General features: G+C 29.0%; 1 protein-coding gene across 2 annotated transcripts; it reads right to left on the bottom strand.

Annotated features, from left to right (window-relative positions):
* Nucleotides 1–1,073: 1,073 nt before the first annotated feature.
* LOC107439028 (transmembrane protein 248) lies at nucleotides 1,074–21,627 on the bottom strand. Of its 2 annotated transcripts, none has more exons than XM_087167434.1 (8): nucleotides 21,489–21,627; nucleotides 19,199–19,289; nucleotides 16,438–16,594; nucleotides 13,534–13,858; nucleotides 10,446–10,587; nucleotides 9,322–9,475; nucleotides 4,036–4,170; nucleotides 1,074–1,278 (listed from the first exon to the last, which is right to left on the bottom strand). In XM_087167434.1, the coding sequence occupies exons 3-8, from the start codon at nucleotides 16,582–16,584 to the stop codon at nucleotides 1,264–1,266; spliced, it is 918 nt and encodes a 305-aa protein (XP_087023560.1). In that variant the 5' UTR covers nucleotides 16,585–16,594; nucleotides 19,199–19,289; nucleotides 21,489–21,627; the 3' UTR covers nucleotides 1,074–1,263. The 2 variants fall into 2 exon arrangements, with proteins under 2 accessions (XP_087023560.1, XP_087023561.1); XM_087167435.1 differs by having other exon boundaries at nucleotides 21,387–21,498.
* Nucleotides 21,628–21,786: the final 159 nt, after the last annotated feature.

Here is a 21,786-nt window from a genome sequence, read left to right as displayed (position 1 = left end):
ATAGAGAGAGAGACCTGAATGGATTTTGTTCAAAATAAAATATTTGTTATTGCAGAATTAACAATAGTAAAATAAAATATGATAAATTATTTTCTAAGTCTTAATATATTTTTTATAAATTTTAATGCTGAATATTTATATTATTTTATTAGTAGTTTGCATTTAATTAAAAAATGTTCAAAAGAATTGTTTCTATTGAAGGTTGTTTTAATATTGTGTTTTTAGATGTTTATTTATATACAGATGAACAAAGTATTTATTATTTCGTGCATTTACGAACTTTTAAATTTTAATGGGCAAATTGTTTCCATTGTATTGCCTCAGGACTCTTAACACATTCCTGATTTTTTTTTATTAAAAACATTGTCAAAAGAAAAGTTATATTAATTACAAAAATATGTTTTTAATTTAGGAATGAGTTTACACATTTTCAATATTTTTTTGATTTTGTATCAGTGCTTATTAACAAGTTTGTATAAAAATGTTGCTACGCCTGTTTTTGTAAAAGTAATGTTTGAAGAACAAATAAATTTATTTTATTAGTTATAGTTTGCCAAATATTGTTTTTAGTTTGCTTTATTTTTTGTGTATAGGTGTGTAATATATTAATATAATTACTCTGTCTATTAGACAGTAAGGCTCTCAGAGAAAGTTTGCAATTGACTAATGGTCAAACTTTATCATTTAGCACAATTTTCAGAAATGGAAACCTCTTAAGCATAGCACTTAGTATACTAAAGCCCATTATTCTGATCAACTTGTTGTACCAACGGTAAGCGAAAGGTTAAAACTAGTCTTGGTTTCAAACAACGCTTTTAATAATATTTTATAACATTTTTTAAGTAAACCATACTTTCTTAAGAAATAAAAAAAAATTCATGATTTTCTTTTAAAAAATTATTGTAATCTGAAAACAGAGATTGACTTTGGATTACACACAATACACATGAATTTTAATTCATACTATTTTTTCATGGAGTAAGTAAATTTCTGTATTTTAAATTATACTATACTAAATTAAATTAACTAGTGAAACTTTTCTGAAAATAATAGTCAAAAAATATAAAAATAAATCATACTAAAATAATTTATTATATTTATACACAGAATAGAAACAAATGAACTTATAAAAGTAAATTGGAATTTTTATGTTTCTAGATTGCATTTAGACTACATGACTATAAAGATCATGACTGAGATTCCCAATGTATAAAGAAAATTTTTTGACTGAAAGACGTTGGTGAATGCTTCATTTTTTTAGATTCAAGCTTCTAAAACCTAAAAGAAAAACAAACATTTTATACAATGTTGTTTAAAATTTCAAATTATAAACTAAATTTTTATGTATAAATTAAAACAAAACATGGAACCGAAATATAAATGTGCACTTTTAAAAGAAAACACAATTTATTACTACAAAATGCATTGAAACTTAATCTAAAGATAGTTTAGTGATAACCAGAAATACACTTTCCCTCAATTCTCTAAAGAAACAATGTTCTATAAAAGCTTGAATCTTCAGGACCCAAAACTTTTCAATTTTTGACGGTTAAAAAAAAAATAATGGAATGTACTTATTTTCCAATTCATAACAGACATGATAAGAATTATATTTATCTGCACATCAACCAGCCTGACATTGCTGAACAAAGATATTCGTTTTTACAATGCAGAAAAGTGAAGAACAACAAAGAATTTTGTTGAGACAAAGACTTTTGCAGCTTAAAAGTGGCCAAAAGAAGATATTCGTTCAATCTGCTATATTTGTATGTAATTGTATAGCCAAAAACTATAGTAATTTTTTATGCCGCTAACAGATTGAGATATGATAGATACAGTGTGCAAAATAAAAAAGATTCTTTAGTTCTAATAAACCGATTTTCACGTACTAAGTATCAATTTCAAAGGTTCAAGGGGGTGACCTCAAATATGCTAATTAATTAGTACTAACTATGAATTAAATTACAAAATTAGATACAAAAACATACTTTCTCTGAATAAATTTATAATTTTTAACACCTTTGGATTCCTGACCCCAAACTATAGACAAAGTTTCGAAAAAATTGGGTCATAAACTTGGGTGCTAGGAGGCTATATATATTTGGCAAAGTCCCGCAAAAATAGCCAAATAATATCGTCATAGCAGGAGTAGAAATTTAAGGTAACCTTAAACGAATGATGTGATCGACAAGAGAGAAATACCCTAGTGTTTCTCCATTGCTAAGCAACCAAGTTGACACAATAAAAATTGAATCTTTCAATCATCATTTTCAGTTAGCTCAGGAAAGCTTATCTTTTAATAGTTAATAGAAAAATATCTCGAAGCTTCTAGAGTGCATGGTTTTCTTTAGATAAAAATAATTTGCTAATAGCTTTCTTTACATTCTGAATGCATTCATAGTTTCTCTACATTCTGGACGGATTTTAGCAAAATGTGAATTCATAAAATGTTGCTCAACATGTTCTTCAGTTACGAACAGCTACACGTAATATTAAATATCGCTTCTAAAAGTAATTGTTTCTTAATTCCTTTTATTACAAACTTACTTTACGATTCTCACCATCCATACATACATATACTTGATACGATAAGACTCCTTTTAAACAGAGCTTTTAAGGTCCTTAAAAAACTGAAATGGGGGAAGCAAAATTACATTCATTACGTTTATTTTTAGCACATGATTGAGAGATTAGTTTCAATAATGCCAAATATCTGGTAACAAAATCTTAAGTTTTGAAATTTTAATTTTATAGTTAAAAATACCTTCATAACTATAATGTTGATGCCACAGTTTCTTTAATGTTTTAAGGACCTCTTAGTAAGTTAGATGTTAGCTTTTATGAGCATAAGATTCTGATCAAAATAATGATCCAAGAGTGAAATAGGATATAAAAATACAAAAAAGAAAAACAGCAAAAGCTGTTTTGGAGATGTGGAGAAGCAAATCTGGGCAAAATCCATTTCCACGTGTCATGGAGAGATGATGAGGACAAATGTCATTAACAAGGGAATTGGCATTCATATGAATAAAACAGCATTCCCAGGTGTCAAGATGAGCTGAAGTGACAGGTGTGGTAAGAACTTTGGCATTATTGAAATATAATTTATCCCTATGGATTAAAGAATGTGAAGGCAATAGATGATTTAGCACATTCTTGATAACGGATTAATCGACAGTTTTCTTTTAGTCTAAATTTTAAAGCACGTCTGGTTAGTCCAATGTAAACAAAATTGTATTGGCAAGGTATTCATTCTCTGATTCACTCCCGCCTACCATGGTTTTTCTAGTTTTTGTTTTTCCAATTTTTCGTGGACAACTATAAATTTTTGTTTCCTCATTCATAATTATGAGTCTTGAAATGGATGACTATTTTTTAGCACGCTAAGCATTTGCTTCAAACATTGCTATTCACAGGGCTCCTTTGTGAAGTTATCAAAGTTTCTATCTTTCCTCGCCAGTTTCTTGGGATTATTCATCCAACCCAGTAATCAAAAAAAATTTTTTAGATGCTTTAAAACGTTGGCAACGCTATTCTCTTTATAGTGACATGAAATATCAAAACAAGATGTCACATAATCATTGTTGATATTTTACAATTTGAAGACAAGATGTAATGATACCTCTTATAAAACTTTTATCTTTATTAAGTTGTAATTGCTTGACAATTAATAAATTCAGTTTGAAGAAATTGATAAATATATTATTCCAAATCAATGCATACATATGTATATTATTAAAATCGTATTAATTATTCATTGAACCTTCTAAAAATAAAAAAAGTAAATGTATAACCACATTCTATCAGAAAAATGCTTTTATAAAACTCAACATTCGTTAAATATAATGTTTTAAGTTAAAAATTAGGATAATTTCTTCCTCCAGCAATCACAATTCTCTTGTATCAAAGTTATTCTTGAATTTAAAACTATCAATTAATGACAATGGTGGTTTTAATTTGTTTCACTAAAGTCGCAAAAAAAATGAAATTGGACAAAAGATTGGGAGAAATATGAATTTAAAAAAAAAATCAAACCTTTTGAAGTGAAACATAATTCTTTGGATGTCTAAATCTCCCTCGTATAAGAGAATAGCATACTAAAGTCATGACCATCACAAACATAAAGTAACTGGTGTGCATTAAATGTAGATTAACAATAGAACGTTCATGCTAAGAAAAAATATGTAAGAATTAACATATAAAATTTTTTAAAAATGAAATTATAAGAATAAGATTGTCACTGTGCTGAAATAAAATAGTTTAGGAAGCATTACATAAAGCACAAATAAAAAAATTAAAAAGCAAACTTCAATTTTAGTACAATTAGCAAAACAGGAATGAGCTCAGTGTCTCAAGAATGAAAAATCATTTAAAACAAACAAAAAGAGATAGAAATGTAACATATGTGATAACTATCACATGAAGCATCACATTTTGTTGTAAGCTCATAGTACTGCAATGAAACTATAAATTCTCAAAATAACAAATTTTTCAAATGATAATGTGCCACAGTCTGAGGGCAAAGTTAACAGTTGCCTGTGCAAATATTTAAATTGGAAAAACTAACATGCAGATGAAAATATTGTTTTTGAGTTTTTTTAATCAGCCATCTAAGCATCTGACAATTTTTTAAAGGATCCACTACAAATACGAGGCTTGTTTTTTAAGTAAGTACCGTTTTGAAATTAGAGAAAGACGTGCAAAGATATCTCAATACTTTTATTTTTACATGAAAGCCTGTACCTTAATCTACTTTTCTACATAATTTCCTTCAACATTGAGGCACTTGTCATAACGTTGTACCAGTTTTTGAATACCCTCCTCATAGAAGTCTGCCGCCTGACTTCTTAACCACTGCATCACAACTGTTTTGACTTCGTCATCGTCTTGAAGACGCTGACCACCCAGGTGTTTTTTCAAGTGCAGGAACAGATGGTAGTCACTGGGGGCTAGATCAGGGCTGTACGCAGGATGATCTAGAGTTTCCCATTGAAAAGATGTGATGAGATCTTTGGTCTGATTAGCCACATGCGGACGGGCATTGTCATGCAGCAAAACGATGCCCTTCCTCAACTTGCCACGTCTTTTGTTCTGGATTGAGCGGCGCAGATTGTTCAATGTCTCACAATAAGCTGCTGCATTGATTGTCTCATTACGCGGCAGAAATTCCACAAGCAATACTCCTTTTCTGTCCCAAAAAACTGTGCACATGACTTTCCGAGCAGAAATCGTTTGCTTAAACTTTACTTTTCTGGGTGAATCTGAATGCCGCCATTCCATGGACTGTTGCTTTGTTTCTGGTGTGACGTAGGCCACCCATGTTTCATCGCCCGTAACAATTTGGCTTAAGAAATCATCACCGTCGTTGTGGTACCGTTCAAGGAAAGTCAATGCACTGCCTAAACGGTTGGTTTTGTGCACATCCGTCAACATTTTTGGTACCCAACGTGAGCACAATTTTCGGTAATTCAAGTGCTCGGTCACAATGCTGTACAAAACACTACGAGAAACATAAGAAAAATCAAAACACAAGGAGGAAATCGTAAAGCGTCTGTTCTCTCTCACCTTATTGTCCACTTCCTGCACCAAACTTTCATTAACGACTGAAGGACGCCCACTCCGTTGTTCATCATGCACATTTGTGCGGCCTTCTTTAAATGCTCTCACCCACTTTCTTACCATTCCATCACTCATAATGTTTTGTCCATAAACTGCACAGATCTCACGATGAATATTGATCGGTTTTAGGCCTTTAGCACTAAGAAATCTTATAACAGCCCTTAGTTCACAGTCGGCGGGACTCACGATTATCGGAGGCATCTTAAACACTCAGTAAACAACGTAAACAAGGAAGAATCAGACTGCAATGGCGTCAGTGCGTGGGCAATAGATGTAGGTATCCAGTGCGCATGCGCAGAACGCCGACCGCAACGCTGCGGCGGCGGTACAGCAAAACGGTACTTACTTAAAAAACACGCCTCGTATTATGGAAATTATTTCTCTGTCAAATTGGCTGAAATTTTATTGTTGTAGTTACTGTTATAGTAGTGTAGCTGATTAACCCCTTAACGCACACATAAAAAAAAGGCCAAAAAAATCTATTTTTTTAATGTAAAAAAACACACTTTAGAACATTGTCTTGACTTGGTTCAACTTTTCTTTTGGTGGACAATTTTGATATATTGCGCTTTTATTCCATGGAAAAAGGCTATATTTTATTCTTGAATAAATAAATGTTATAGCTTACAATCCTATGTAAATGATAAATATCAAAAATTATAGCAGCAAAAAATTAGGGTGAAAAATTATAGCAGCATAAAATAAAACACCGCTTGAATTATCTCGAGTGTGCACAGTTTCGCCTATTTAGCGAGCTGAAATTAACTCGAGCACACAAGCTAAGGGGTTAAAGTTCTCATTGACACAAAGTTCAAAAATGTATAGTTACTGAGTCTCAAACATAAGAGATATAGGCAATGCGGTGAAAGGTGCTTGAAGCGCACAGCATTGGCTTAGGTGAATGTGAAGAAGTAATGCTAGGAAAGAAGTAGTGTTGGACATTCTGACCTGCTACTAGCTTTTTCATTATTTAATCTAACTATCAATGAGTTTTGTGCAAAATCTGATACGACAACCTCCATGCGGTTGACATTGATTTATGCCAATATTGTGTCAGTAATAGAGAATTGGAAATTACCATTTATGTTTGAGAACTTTCCATCAGAATGTTTTGAACTTTAACATTTTAAAATTTTAGCTAATTTGCTAGAGAGTTAATTTCCTTAATATTTGTGTGGTATCCTTTGGTGAGAATGATAACTGGTTTCCTAAGCAGAACACAGAAAACATAATTTTTTTTTTTGCCTACCATTTTACTTTAATTGCCTTTTTTAAATCATTGGTAATTTTTGGGGCATACTTGTATTAACACAGTTAAGACAAAAAAAAAGAAAGACAAATGCTGAATAATTACAGATTCAATCAAATTACAGTTGAAGATCTTTACAATGCAAATCTTGAATAGCGAAGTTTTGCACTATGTAGAATTTTGTGTTATATAGATGATTTCACATATTATTAAACTTTCCTGCTTAACAAAGCAATATATGTCTGAAACATTTCAAGATTAATGCTTTACAATAGCATAATAATTTTTATATACAAATAAGTTAAAACACAAAAATATGCAACTATATATTATTTACAGAAAAAAAATTAAATTATTACGAGCTTTAGAAATATAATCCAACAAATTTATCAGTTTTGATATGTTTTAGAAATTATAAATTTAATGTGTTTTATGAAGAATTACAGTTTACAGAATTGCATTATAAAAATCTTCCAATGTACAAGAAGAAATTAACACTGGGAAAATTATCTAATAAGGAGGATAGTAAAACCTGACAAATTTAGCCGAAGTAAAGTGTAAGGTAAAAAAAAAGTAGAAATAATAAAATAAGAGACAAAATATTTTTCTTCTTATATGTTGGATGGTAATCTAGTTAGTTTTAACTGGACTTGTTGGTTTTTCTCCTCCACTTACTGGTCAAGTTTTCCAGTGTTAACTTTAAGCAGAATTTAATTTAAATTGATTTTGTAGTCTTTGGCAATTTCATTCAATTCTATGCCTCAGCATTGGAGAAAAAAGATACTTGTTTGTTAGCATAACTCTGCTTGCTTTGCTCACCAACCTACACAATTTTTACGATATATATATTTGTGTGTGTGTGCAAGCGTGCGTGTGTGTATTTTAAATGACAAACAGATTGTTAAATTAAAAAGTATTCAATTGAAATATTCCAAAATGAGTTATTGTATTGAGACATGTTCAGTTTCCCAGATTTAGTTCCTGATTCCACTAGAAAAAAATTTAAATCCAAACATTTTGCTTGGTTATCATTGCCACTTCTACAATCTTGTTTTATAAATTTATATATTCCAATCTTGTTTCATAATTTTTAATTATTTAAAAAACTTTCTAAATTTTTTCCACCAAACATATTATTTAGTAATAGAGGAAAAAGTTACTTTTAAATTACAATTTTGTATTTATTAATTTAATTGCACATGTTGACCGAATTCCGTTATATACAAAGCTTATAATAAAGGTTAACTTATTTAGACTAATAATTGTAAAACCGTTATAAGTTTATATACAGATTTAAATACGTTTATCATAAAATATTGCCTTATAAGGTAATATCACTGGATTGCTTTATAATAAAGATTGCTTAACTTTTATTAATATTATGTTGACGACAACCAAATAAATATGGATCCTCATGTGAGAAAATTAGTTCTTACCCCATGTATTTTCTGGCAATTATGAATGTGCCAACAACAAATGGAAAGCGGTTTAAAGCCTAATAAAGTTGGTGTGTCTTGAACATAAAGCTTAAATTGGTGTGTTAAAATAATTAGCACCTAAAAATAGCCGTAAAAATAGTTAAAAATATTAAATGTAATATTGTACCCCATGGTACATAACAAACATTTAAACAGAACTAAAAATTAATACCACAGGTGGTGGTTCGACAAATAGATCTTATGGTTAGTACATTGCGAAAAAGTATTCTCTAGAAATTAAAATAATTAGAATAACACTAGGTTAAGGCTGAAAATAAAAAAATAATAGATTAGCTGGAAAGGAGACAGACACAAAATTTTACTTACAGATAAAATTTAATCTTGAAGTCGACGTAGTAAAAAACAAGACAAAATTGACATTATGGAATTAAGTGGTAGTTATTTACCAAAACAATATAACAACTAAATTTTTGATTGAACACACCAACATTCTGATTAACTCCGATCGTGAGTAAAAAAACTACATCTATCAAGCTCACATGCCAAAAAAAACTCTCCATCCAAGATTAAAAAAATATTCAAGTAGGGGGCCAAAGGCCCCCTCACCTTCATCTATCTCTTTACTACCACATCTGCCACTAAAAGAACCGGTCAGAACATTCTTTACCAACGTTGCCACTTTTTATCAGAAAGGTCAACCCGTTTCTCAATCACCCAGGTGGTGTCCGTATGTAGATGTTTCTGCATTCCTTCGGCTAGTGGTTGCATGGTGCACCCCGACCTAGATGTCTCTGCCTTCTCTTAGATGGTAGGATGTTGGAAGAAAAATATGTTGTGCTCGTTACATTAAAAGTGAAAAAATAGTTGTGCTCTTTACATTAAAAGTGTTCTGTGGAGTTTGCGAGATGAACAATAAAAAGTGTTACAATTAAGTTGTAACAAGGCCATTACTTTTTCATTTATCAGAGGTATTGTTTAATTTTAGATAACTTGAATTACTTGTAAAATACTTACCAGACTCAACATTTCTGTTAACTTTACATCAGGACTATAGCTTAGTTCAATACAAGTTTTGGAAGACTCATCTTTTTCTTCTAGGAGTGGAGATTCAGCAAAAAATATAGGTAGACTATTCTGAGGTTGACTGATGGTGCACTTTTCAGGACCTCTAAAGAAAAAGAAATTAAAAACAAATTCAATATTAATTAACACAACAGAAACTTATTTGCATTTCCCAATCGTTTAACAGCTAACGATACAAATTAGTGATTCACATTCTGTTTTAATAATAATTCTGTCAACCAACAAATTGGATCTTACGTAAAATATAAATGTTTTTATAAATAATCCTAAAACACATGTGCAAATTCAAACTCTCTACTTGCCATATCACATACCTGACCAAGTACAAAATAATAATTATTGTATAGTGACTGAAAAATAATAATTATTGTATAGCAAATTTATTTAAAAAAATTATACTACACAGTTTTAAATTAACACAACACTCACTATTTCTGCGGATAAGTAGAGGTAAGTGTTTACATTTCCCTAAAATTGTTTTTAAAATATATTAAATGCAATGAAATCAGTGTAAAAGAATTGATTTTAAATATTGTAAAAAAATAGTTTTACCAAAAATAAATAAATAAAAAAAGAACTAAAAATATGTTGCATTTCAAATGTAATAGGTACATATTTTCAGCATAATTAATAATAATCATAATCTAAAAAACGAGAACACAAATTTCTTCTGGAAAAATATACTAAAGGGCACTATCACAGATTTCAAAATTATTAAGGGAGATAAATTTCTATCACTTCATTGCCTATGGATCACTTTTAAGTAATACAGTCAAATAATTTAAAACACATTAAATTACTTTGTATAAAATATATTTTTAATTTGTTTTCTTGCTATTGTGTGTCCACTCTGAAAAATCAAACAAATATTTATGCTTTTCAAACTCAATTTCTTGAACACAGCATTTCTAAGAGTAATAAAGTTCATCCAGATTCATTAGTTTTTCCTCCCTTTGCTTTAGTGTGAATTATAAATTCAGCAACTTAAAATACATTAACATTTAAAACAATCTAATAAAACTGAATGTGCTTACAATAAAAACTAATATAATTACTTTGTTTTAGGCAAAAGTTCACTTGGCCAACTCATGGTGATGCATATTTCATAATCGAACCAACAATTCTTACCAGTGCAATTATTCTTTTGTAAAGAATGAATATTCAATGAAACATTATACAACAGTCGACCAAATTTACCTGCAAATATTAAAAATATATTACTTTTTCGCAAATTAATATATTTCACGGGACACATTATTTTTAAAAAGAGCTTAAAGGTGCTTATTATTGATTTTCCTTTTTTTAATAGCCCTCAAAGTTGATTTTTCATTGGATTTTGCAAGAAGAGCTTAATTCTAATTTTTCCAAAATATGAATTTTCTTTGCCATGTCGATAGCGTGATGAATGACACAAATAGCGGTTAAATGTTTTCATTATTCGTTCAACCTCAATTTATTTTGGTGTACGGTTGCCAGTATTGTAGGAAAGCTGCAAACATTTTGCATGTTGGATGGTCCACAAGTGTGTACACTAAGCTGGATTTGGTGGAGAGGATTATTGCAAAAGCATATAACGCGGCAGTATTTTGCGAGAAATTTTCTTCCCACCCTTTAAAATTGAAAAAAATTTCTTCAATTTTTAGTAATCATGGGGAACAATTAAACATTGCTGTATCTATTTCCCAATAGCAAGGATTCAGATTTGTCATTTCAAAATAATATAATTTATCTCTTAATCATTGAATTATTTCAGTTAAATATAATGAATATAGGGACCATATGAAAATTAACTTCCGAAAAAAATGTTTAGCTTCAATATTTATTGCATTATCATTTCAAAATTATTGAAAAAATTTGTAAATATTTTATAATTTGTTATTTCAAATTACAAATATTAATAAAAATTTAACAGGTGATCATTTAAATTGTAATATTGTACCATTTTAATTTGTATAATTGTACCATTTTAATTCATAATATAAATTTATTAAGGTTTTCCTTATTCTCCACACATATTTAACATCTCAGCTTGATCAATAATATTAATATCGTAAATGTTTTTTGTTGAGTTAACATTTATAAACATTTTATCATCACTTAACCTAAAAAATACTCCAGATAAACTTTTTAAAGTTTAACTAATTGTAATTTTGAATTAAAATTATTTATTTTACACAAATGAATTAAGTCGCTATTAATTTAAAAAAATAGAATAAGTAACTCTAAATTGAATACATTTAAAATTGTACATAAGATATTTTTATGGTGGCAAATAATATGAAGAATAGAGTTATTTGATAGAAGCTAGTAATTTTATCATGATTACGTAAAGTCCCAGATACTGTTTTTATACTTTTTTTACTTTTATACACATACACCGAAGAGCCATTACATTATGATCACCCTGCTAATAACATGTAGGACCACCTTTAGCCCTCAAAACTGCAAGCACCCGCCGTGGCATTGATTCCACAAGGTGCTGATAGGTAGTCTGAGGTATCTGGTACCAAGTGCTCACCAACTGGTCCTGCAAGTTCCTCACATTGCGAGAGGGTAGTGTGGCAGCACAAATTTGGTTTTCCAAGTAGGACCACAAATGCTCTATTGGATTAAGATCAGGCAAATTTGGGGGCCAAGACATGACTTGAAAGTCACTGGAATGTTCCTCGACGATTCGACCTTTATGACATGATGCATCATCCTGTTGGTAAACACCATCCCCCGCAGGAAAAACTGTTGCCATGAATGGGTGAACCTGGTCTACAACTATGTTCAAGTAGCTTACAGACGTGAGGGATTGTTCTATGAGGATTATGGGTCCTAATGTGCCGCATGAAAACATTGTTCCTGGGCGAGAAATCATGAAAGCCTGGGCGAGCCCATTGTTATAGATGGAGGGTGGTCATAATGTAATGGCTCTTCGGTGTATATATACTTTTGAAAAATCTGATGAAAATTGTTTCATTAGTGTGCAGATCCTAATTATAAATTTTTTTGTTTACATTTTTTTTTCTTCTTTTTTTTTGTACTCAAAAAATTATTTTTTAAGAGCTTCAAAAGTTCTTAAAAGGTCTTGTGGTAAAAAAATTACTCATCTTGAGTTAAATATTAAACTCCAGATGGTATAGTGTTAAATAAAGTCCCGAAATATAACAATCAAAATTTCACACAAAATATAATTCTAAGTCAAACAAAAATATATATTCATATAAAAATCAGGAAACTTGACAGATTTTTGATCATTAAGAAGACTTAATTTAAAATATACATACAAAACAAATATATTTTAAATAAAATAAAGGTAAAAGAATATTTACTCAAAAAAGAATAAAGTTAGGTATTTGAGAAGAGAAATAAAGTACACAAAAAGGACATATGGGAATTGATCTGGACTATAGGATGTGGTTATGACTTCCCATTTGAATTACTGCTGAAATTTCTTTACTGCTTTCATTATCCGTGAACTAGTGCTTCAGTGCAACATAATGAGTCCACAAGGCAGGACTCATGGGACAGTTCAATTTGATTGCCTTTTAGAGATTTGTGAACATTTCAAAATACTGCTAATCAATGATTTTTTTCCATAGCTCCAAAATATTGACAAAGAGCAGCCACATTACACAGATTTTTATATCATGCACCTCTATCAGAATCATAACTAATGGCTTGAGAGCTGCTCAATTATTACACTTTTATTCAGGACAAGTACTCCATCTGGGGAGTATAAAACGGGTAAGTGTTTTTCATCAGCAACTGTATTTTAGACTTTCCTCAATTACCCTAAGCAACATAGTTTTGGTTTAATGGCCTCTGCATTATTTCTTATTGATTGTATGTACTTAATATAAAAGGAGGTGGTATTTCTATTTGAGGAGAAATAGCTTCAGTAAGATTACTTTGAATTATTTATCAGTATATTTAATTAACAAATGAACATATCTGCACAAATTAAATTGTAAAATATTTCATGTGAAATATATTAAATGCTATTCCTAAAATTTTTGATATTTAGTATATGAAAGGTCAACATAGGCAGCTAATAAAATTTACTTGAAAGAGAACAATGGCTTAGTACCTATGAGTAGTTTGAAACCTAAAATGTAATAAGATAAATATAAAATAAGAAAATACAATTTATTTTACCTGAAAAACCTAAAAGGTATCCTTTTATTTGGCCTTTTAAATGAAAAGAGAAATCAGTTGGTAATTCGCCTCGAATTCTAAACTTTGCACTCACTGATGTATTAACAAACATAGATTCTTGCCATTCACCCTCCATTGCAAGATCAACAACTCCAGACAAAACAGCGCTCATACTTTTACTTTCATCAACAACATGGGAAGAGGAAGAATTTAATGCAGACATAGAACTTAGGAAGGTTTCAGAAATTTTAGTACCACCTGAGGTAAAATTTCTCACAGGGCACAACCTCAGATTGGAAACTTTCTTGAAATATCTGTTCCAGTCCTACATTTAAATTACAAAAATAAAATTACACAATATTTTATGTGTTATTTACAAATTAAGAACATTTATTATTTTCAATCAACTCAACTAGTTAGAAAACTATATATATATACATTGCTAACCATGCATACAGAAAATGACAAATGTGGGATAACATAAAATATAAAATAATGACATGAAAACTACTGAAAATTAATAAAGAAGTAATGAAATAGAAAATTAATAAGTTTACAATAAATATTAAAAAAAAATTTGAATTGAAAAAATTATGCGCTCACTGTAAACATATTTAGGATCCAAAAGGAAGATTAATTAAGAGTTTATTTATTTAAAATACATGGAAAATTTTGGTTTGAACACAGTCTCTTTTACTCTGTGCAAACAATAAATTTTTGACTTTTGTAACAGATTGAAGTTAATTTTCTGTAAATTGATGTGAATACAGAAAGTTTCTCATTGTTTCAAATGGTTTGAGGCCTACCACAAATGTTAGTACTGATTGTGGTTCCACTTTGCTGTCTTGGTATTGGTATCACAAGCTCCTGTCACCATTTCTTGAACTGTTGACAAATCAAGTTTGAACATTTTCATCAACTGATGCATAAACATCAAATATGTTTGAGGTATTTTCCCCAATTTTAAAAAGAAGTCTTAGTTTTGATTTCTGTTATTGTTTGACAAAATGTATGCCGACTAACAGACAAATTGGCTACTGAGTCAGTTGAACTTGCACACTTAAGTTAGATTTTTTTTTTTTGCTTGTTTTTGCGTTTTTTAAATTGATCTAAGTAACAGTGAATTTGAACCTAACATATTACATTATGTTTTTTAGAATGGTAAAAAAGGGGATTTTTTTAAATAGAAAAATAAAGGAGTGGAATGTAAGTTACTGCTCTAAAGTATATAAACACTCAAATCTCAACGAAATGAAATGTTTTAAAAGAAACCTTTTTTTTAAAATTAAAATATGCTATAAAAAGTTAAAATGGAATCGAGAAAATTAGCATTAATGCAATAAATGTAACAATTTGTCGACAAACATTGCTGTTAGCGATTGTAAGAAAATGTGTGATTGGTTGGCTTTGCTGAGAAAAAATAATTCTCAGATTTCTTTAGATGAGAGTACAAAAGCTTTCAGAAAAAGAGTGCAACATAAAATCTATTGCTAATACATTATAACCAACTAAAACATTTTGAATCATTCTGTCAAAAGTAGAAAAAAAATTACCACCAAAGCATCAGAACAAACTTGAGCAATAAATGGATTCAGCCAATTATCTCTGCATGATAACATGCTGAACTGGAAGAATTTTGAATACAACAAATCCACTTAGCTGTCGATCTTTTAAATCCAGAGGCGCAAGAGAACAAACTAAGACAACTGAATTGATGGATGCAATAAGTTTCATCTGCGAAGTTAGTCAGAAATTAAAACTTAATATTGTAGAAATGTGGAAAAATGGGGCTGATTAAGGGAATAAAGAAGGACTATTAGGACATCAATTTATTTGCAACCATTGATGCAACATCAATTCATAACACCAATAACATCAGTATATTAGCTGATGTAGCAATTCATATTCTTTTTGTTCTTGTAACATCAGCTGCCACAGAAAGAACATTCAGCACATTCTAATAGATACATAAAAAATAAAAAAAAGAATCAGATTATAAACATAGCGGGCAGCCAAGTTAACATATATAGCACACAATTAGAAAATATTAAATATTAGCAAACCAAAAAGAAAAAAATTATCAAGTTTTATCAAAATAAAAAAAAAGGTTGCAAACATCACCTCAACAATCTACAAATGAAACTGAAGATAATGAATCTGATAAAAAGATGCAGAAGATGATGAAAATGAAGGAGATACTTCACTTGAGAATGTGATAAACACTGTGTCTAACAGTGAATTAAATCATTCTGATTAAGCCCTCCTCCTTGTACTTTTAAAATTTATTTTAAATGCATAATAGTAGAAAATATTGGGATAAACATTGATTGACTAAAATTTTAATTAAAGATTTATTCTGTAAAAATCCGTATTAAATTTTTCAATAAAAAATATGTTTGCAAAAACATAAAATGCATAAATTCATAATTTTAAAATACAATCTTCAAAACCTAATTTTATTTTAATGCTACAAAAATATACTTGAAATCTAAAGTTTTTACAGTATTAAAAGGAATTAACCTTAATATAGAGATAATTGATAATATAAATTTAAGTTCGATAATTTAAGATTCATTAAATAAATTTAAATTACGATACACTTTTAATACATTGTAATTTTTTTTTAAACAAATAGATAAGTCAGCAGATATAAAAAGTAACAAATAAATAACGAATTTAAAAATATTTGTCAAATTGTATTTTAAATGTCTGCTCATAAAATGTAACACAGTGTATTTTACCCTTTTAAAAGCTTTAAAAAAAAAGATATGAGAAATTATCCCATTTTGACCTAACATGAATTCCCAAAGCAATTGTTGAATATAAAGTTTATTTAAGAACTTAAAATGTGAGTTATTTATGATAAATAACTTAATTTACAGAAAGTTAAAAACCAATACAAACCATTTTTACATCTGGATTCGGCATTTCTTTTTCTCCAACAACATAAGCTAAGACAATCATAGTAAAACCAAATGCAGTAAGACAAATCGTGAATACAAATAATGGTGGTTGACTTGAAATCAAGCTTTGACTAACACTATATCCCATTCCGAAAATTCTACAAAATAAATATTTTTTTTACTCAAATAAAAAGACCTAGCAAATAAGTCAAAGACCTAGTAATTAATTAACAGTTAAACAATTGTTACATGAAATTATAAATAACATGACTAAATAGATGCTAATAAGATTTTAAATATAAATAGTGACATAGTTAGAAGGGAAAATATTTTTCAGACAAAAAAAAAATTTGATAAAAAATATTTTTAATTTAAAAAGGCTTCTTTACATTGCAGAATCTCTATACCTGTAAAGTTGAAAAGTGTCATTTCATAAACATAAATGTGTACAATCATGAAAAAAATAAAATAATGCTTACATAATTTCAAAGTATGTAATTTTAAATAACAATATATTAAATTAGAAATTTCATTATTTTGAAACTTTTCATCTAATTATTACTCATTATTTGTATCTTTTAATTTAAAATTACACAGTTCAAAACGGCAATAGATCTCAGTTTTGAATGAATAAGACCTGAATTTCAAAAGATTCTTTAGAATATTGCGCAGCCTCAGAATGTAAACGTATCATGAACTGCATGAAATGTGGTGGAATATTTATTTTTTTAAGACCTTTCCACCAGACTCATGCTGTAACATTCTGCACCATTAAGAAACTTGCAGGGTATGGGGTAATCATCTGCATTTTGACTATATTTTTTATACATGGTCTATAACAGGGGTTTCCAACTTACATGAGGTCGGGGGTCACAATTAAAAACACAAATCAAATGGCGGGCCGCAACTTTATCAAAATTTTATGTAGGACTCTTTTATGTTTGGAGGAACATTAAATATTACTGTCAGATTTTTACCAAGTTGTACAAAACAAAAGTATTGAATTACAAATTAAAATAAGAAGTAGATTTTTAAAAATATTTAATTGCATGTTAAAAAATTCAGGCTACAGTAACTTTAATGTGCACCTATGTATTAAACAATTGCAACAGATATCTAATTGTTAAGATATAAAACTTTAAAAAGGTTAGTATTAAAACTTACATAGTAACACATAAAATGTTCAATGACAAAATTGAGGTTTGTCTGCTGAGGTAATCCACCAGACTCATGCTGTAACATTCTGCACCATTAAGAAACTTGCAGGGTATGGGGTAATCATCTGCATTTTGACTATATTTTTTATACATGGTCTATAACAGGGGTTTCCAACTTACATGAGGTCGGGGGTCACAATTAAAAACACAAATCAAATGGCGGGCCGCAACTTTATCAAAATTTTATGTAGGACTCTTTTATGTTTGGAGGAACATTAAATATTACTGTCAGATTTTTACCAAGTTGTACAAAACAAAAGTATTGAATTACAAATTAAAATAAGAAGTAGATTTTTAAAAATATTTAATTGCATGTTAAAAAATTCAGGCTACAGTAACTTTAATGTGCACCTATGTATTAAACAATTGCAACAGATATCTAATTGTTAAGATATAAAACTTTAAAAAGGTTAGTATTAAAACTTACATAGTAACACATAAAATGTTCAATGACAAAATTGAGGTTTGTCTGCTGCAACCACCGTAAATAGATATTTACACTTTAAATTTCAAATCTACAAATGTGTGTGTAAATATTTTCAACCAAAATGAGTGGTTTCAAAAAGTTAAATCAGAGAATTTCTTCGAGCAAAATTTCTGATGCAAGCATGCTACATTATATTCACAAAATACAAAAAAAGGAAATAAAAAAGAGCAACTTACACGATTATTTTTGTATTTGAATAAATATTTTCTTGGATGCAAAACCTGAGAAAAAATTTTTTTTGCACCCTTGGTATGATAAATTTCACAGAAACGAAGAAATTAGGTTTTTATTAGCGAGTAAAGTATTTTAAACTCATATAGATTTTTTGCGAAAATTGTCCGCAAAAAAATGACAACTAATACATTTTAGTTTGCGCGCCTCAAAAATAGGCTTCGGATGCAGCCCCCGGGCCGCCAGTTGGAAACCACTGGTCTATAATGTGAATCATAATTATAGCAGTATTTATAATGCAAGAATTGTGCATGACTTAAACATTTATGTAAGCTTCATTTTTAGTATCATGTGCCCAATGACAGTAACGAAACTTGCACCAGATGCAACATATTTTATTTTGTCAAATTTCAACACTTTTTGACGCATCATGTCAAAAACCTAATATTGGCAGCCACAGATATCAAATTATGATAATTCAAATTTAACATACTTGGCTTAAAAACCAATTGAGTTTTTTTTTTTTAAATTAGTTTCCCATTTATTTTGTTCTAACTATGATCTTAATTTTACAAAAGTTTATATTTGCTAAGATTTGTTATAATTCAGCTTTCAATTTTTGAGAAGAATTATTTAGCAACATGCTCTTACTGATTACATCAATTTCTATCTGATTACAGAACGGGTTGGCGAAGAGAAAAAGGTTGGAACCACGAATCTAAAAGAAGTTGTTTTCTAGCAAAAATGTGAAAGTCCTTATTGTAGAAACATAGTAAAGCAATAAATATTTTTGACACAAAATTTAGTAATGATTTTTTCTTCATAAAACAATGCTATTATAAAATTAAATCATGATTAAACTAAACAATATAAAACTCTTCACTTACTTTGTGACACAGTTATTTACAAATTTAAACCATCTTTGTCTCACTTTTTATTATTTTCAGGAAAATATCTTCTCAAATCAAATGAATTCATCTGCAAGTATTTAATAAAAATTAGCACATAATAATTACCTAGTTTAACAACAGTTTAAAAAAATAATTTATCCCATATATAAGTATAATGTATCCCATATATAACTGAAATTACAAATTATGATTTTTACAAAATAGGGTGACCTGGGGTAATTCCTGATCAAAAAATGCAAACATCTATTTTGTAAGAAAACTATTCAAGATAGAATTATAATATTTACTGGAAGTTTGAGGCTATATGAGATGAGTCCCATGCTACCTTGTTTTGTTTGAAAATCTAATTAGAATTTAAAATATTTAAAATTTTTAGTGATCAGGAATTACTCCTTCTCTTGATCCTTTCTGGGGTAATTCCTGATCACTTCTGGGGTAATTACTGATCACCAGTTTTAATCATAATGGGGCTGTTTAAAAATAATTATGCAGTGGTAATTAACAAATAAAACATTAAAATCAAACAAATAAACCAAAAATATATGTTTAAGCAGCTAATAAAACTATTTATTTAAAAAGCAAAAATAAAGGTTAGCACTTTAAATTTTCCAAAAATCTTTGTATCCTGCCATACATTTTAGGCAAGCAGCTAACTTATTCTCATGTTCTGCTGGAATATAAGAAAGAGTTCCCACATGGGTTACTTTTGCTGGATTTTGTAACTTCATTAAGGGAGAGTGTAAAGTTAAGTAAGGTATGTCAACAGCTCTCACACTGAAATTTTCATTTTCAATCACTAAAAGAAATTTACTAATTAAGAAATTTTAATTACTAGAACTAATTTTGCTTTCTAGAAGCTTTGTATCCTTTTTAGGCTTATAATTTCTCACCATATTTATATTAGGCTAATTTATAAACTTAAAAATTATTCTAACAATGTACAGACATAAAATTAAGATAGAAGAAATGTAAGACAAATTGGAACACATTTGTCTAGCATACAGTTAAAAACAAATTTTGTGATTAAATTGAGTTAAAATATATTTTATAGTTTCATTTGAAAAATATGAACTGTTACTTAAGAAAAGACAATTAGCTATTTATTAGTTTATTTTAATACTATTTATGAAAAGAAATGACAATGATCATGAATTACCCCAGTGATCAATAATTACCCCATCTGTAGAGGGCAACATTTGATATAGTTTCCTATAATCAATTATAATGTTTACAGTAGATGTGAAACAATTAAACAAGAGCTTACACTATTTTCATATCGAAGAAAAAGAAAGTAACTCAAAATATTTATTATTAAGAGAATGAGGGAGATCTTTGCAGAAATGTACACTTTTTGAAACCCATCTTTGAAATGGAAAATACAGAAAGCAGTTTAAAGATACTTATTTTGTTAGATTAAACAAGAAACTATTATTAAGTAAATGTAGTTATACCTTAGTAAAGTGTACACGCATTCTTGTCCATGTCTCAAATTTAGAAAAAAATTATTTTTTTAAAATAAAACTTAGGTGGTCATTATTTACCCCAGAAACAGAGTGATCGTGAATTACCCCGGGTCACCCTACATTTTATATACATCACAAAATACACTTATGATATAAAAAAAAAACTTATAACAATATTTTCTTAATTAATTTATGTATGTAATCCCAGTGTTTTCAGTTGTAGAGCTAGGGGAGGGAGGTAGTCAGATAATGCACTGGTCAATCTTTATTCCCAGTATACACTTTTTATTTAGACCCAGTACACCACTGCTTGATTAATGTAAATTCTGACTATGCATCATGTTAAATGACACTGAATGTAGCTAGTTACACTTTACAATGATAGAATTAACTTTTCAAATATGTTTTGCTTAATATAATAACGTTTATTAATACAATAAGTCCTCCGTAAGTCCAACAAATAATGATAAGAAGAAAAAAAGTATTTTAGCTGTATTAAATGTGTCAGCATATGACAATATATACATTTCCCAGACTAACATAAAGGTCAATTTAATTTTTTCTATTTAATCTGCTGAGATAAATTAAATTTCTTAAATAAAGAAGAAAATTAGTTTTCAGAATTTGATTTTTTTTTTCTTATTATTGACAAAAACATGAAACATCCAGTGCTGATAGTAAGTTTAAAATATACTTATAACCATTATAAAACTGATACAGAAACAAAATATTTTTCAAAGATCAATATAGCAAGTTCACTTTTGAATCTAACATTGAAATTCAAAATTAACTATTTTACAAACTTTTTCTTGTCCCCATACTTGTCACCGTGTCTGTTAACCAGCATTTGTTTTGTTTTCATGCAGACATTATTGCTGACTTTTACATTTGAACCGCTTGAACGGTTTCAATGCAAAAATCAGTGTTGTAGTATTTCGCTAGTGAATATTATGAACTATAAACTGAAAACTTTTATTTACGATGAGAAATATTTTGTTCAAAAATAGTGTAATTTAATTTGACTTTAAAATTTTACTTAAAAAAATGAAAAAGAGGAGCTTTTTAGAGTATTAATCCTGTTATACTATATTTTTAGAGACA

The sequence above is a fragment of the Parasteatoda tepidariorum genome, chromosome 7 (assembly GCF_982258835.1).
Source record: "Parasteatoda tepidariorum strain Cologne lab strain chromosome 7, Ptep-v5.0, whole genome shotgun sequence".
NCBI lineage: Eukaryota > Metazoa > Arthropoda > Arachnida > Araneae > Theridiidae > Parasteatoda > Parasteatoda tepidariorum.
Note: the sequence above shows the minus strand (reverse complement) of the source record. Positions and strands in the feature narration are given on the sequence as shown.

Bases quoted from the DNA above. Each gene is read 5' to 3' on its own strand.
- LOC107439028 (XM_087167434.1), bottom strand. From the start codon at position 16,584: ATGGGATATAGTGTTAGTCAAAGCTTGATTTCAAGTCAACCACCATTA. The intron at 13,859-16,437 runs GTTTGTATTGGT...ATTTAAATGTAG, and splicing joins CGAATCCAGATGTAAAAATG to GACTGGAACAGATATTTCAA. The intron at 4,171-9,321 runs GTAAGTATTTTA...ATTTTTTCTTAG, and splicing joins TAACAGAAATGTTGAGTCTG to CATGAACGTTCTATTGTTAA.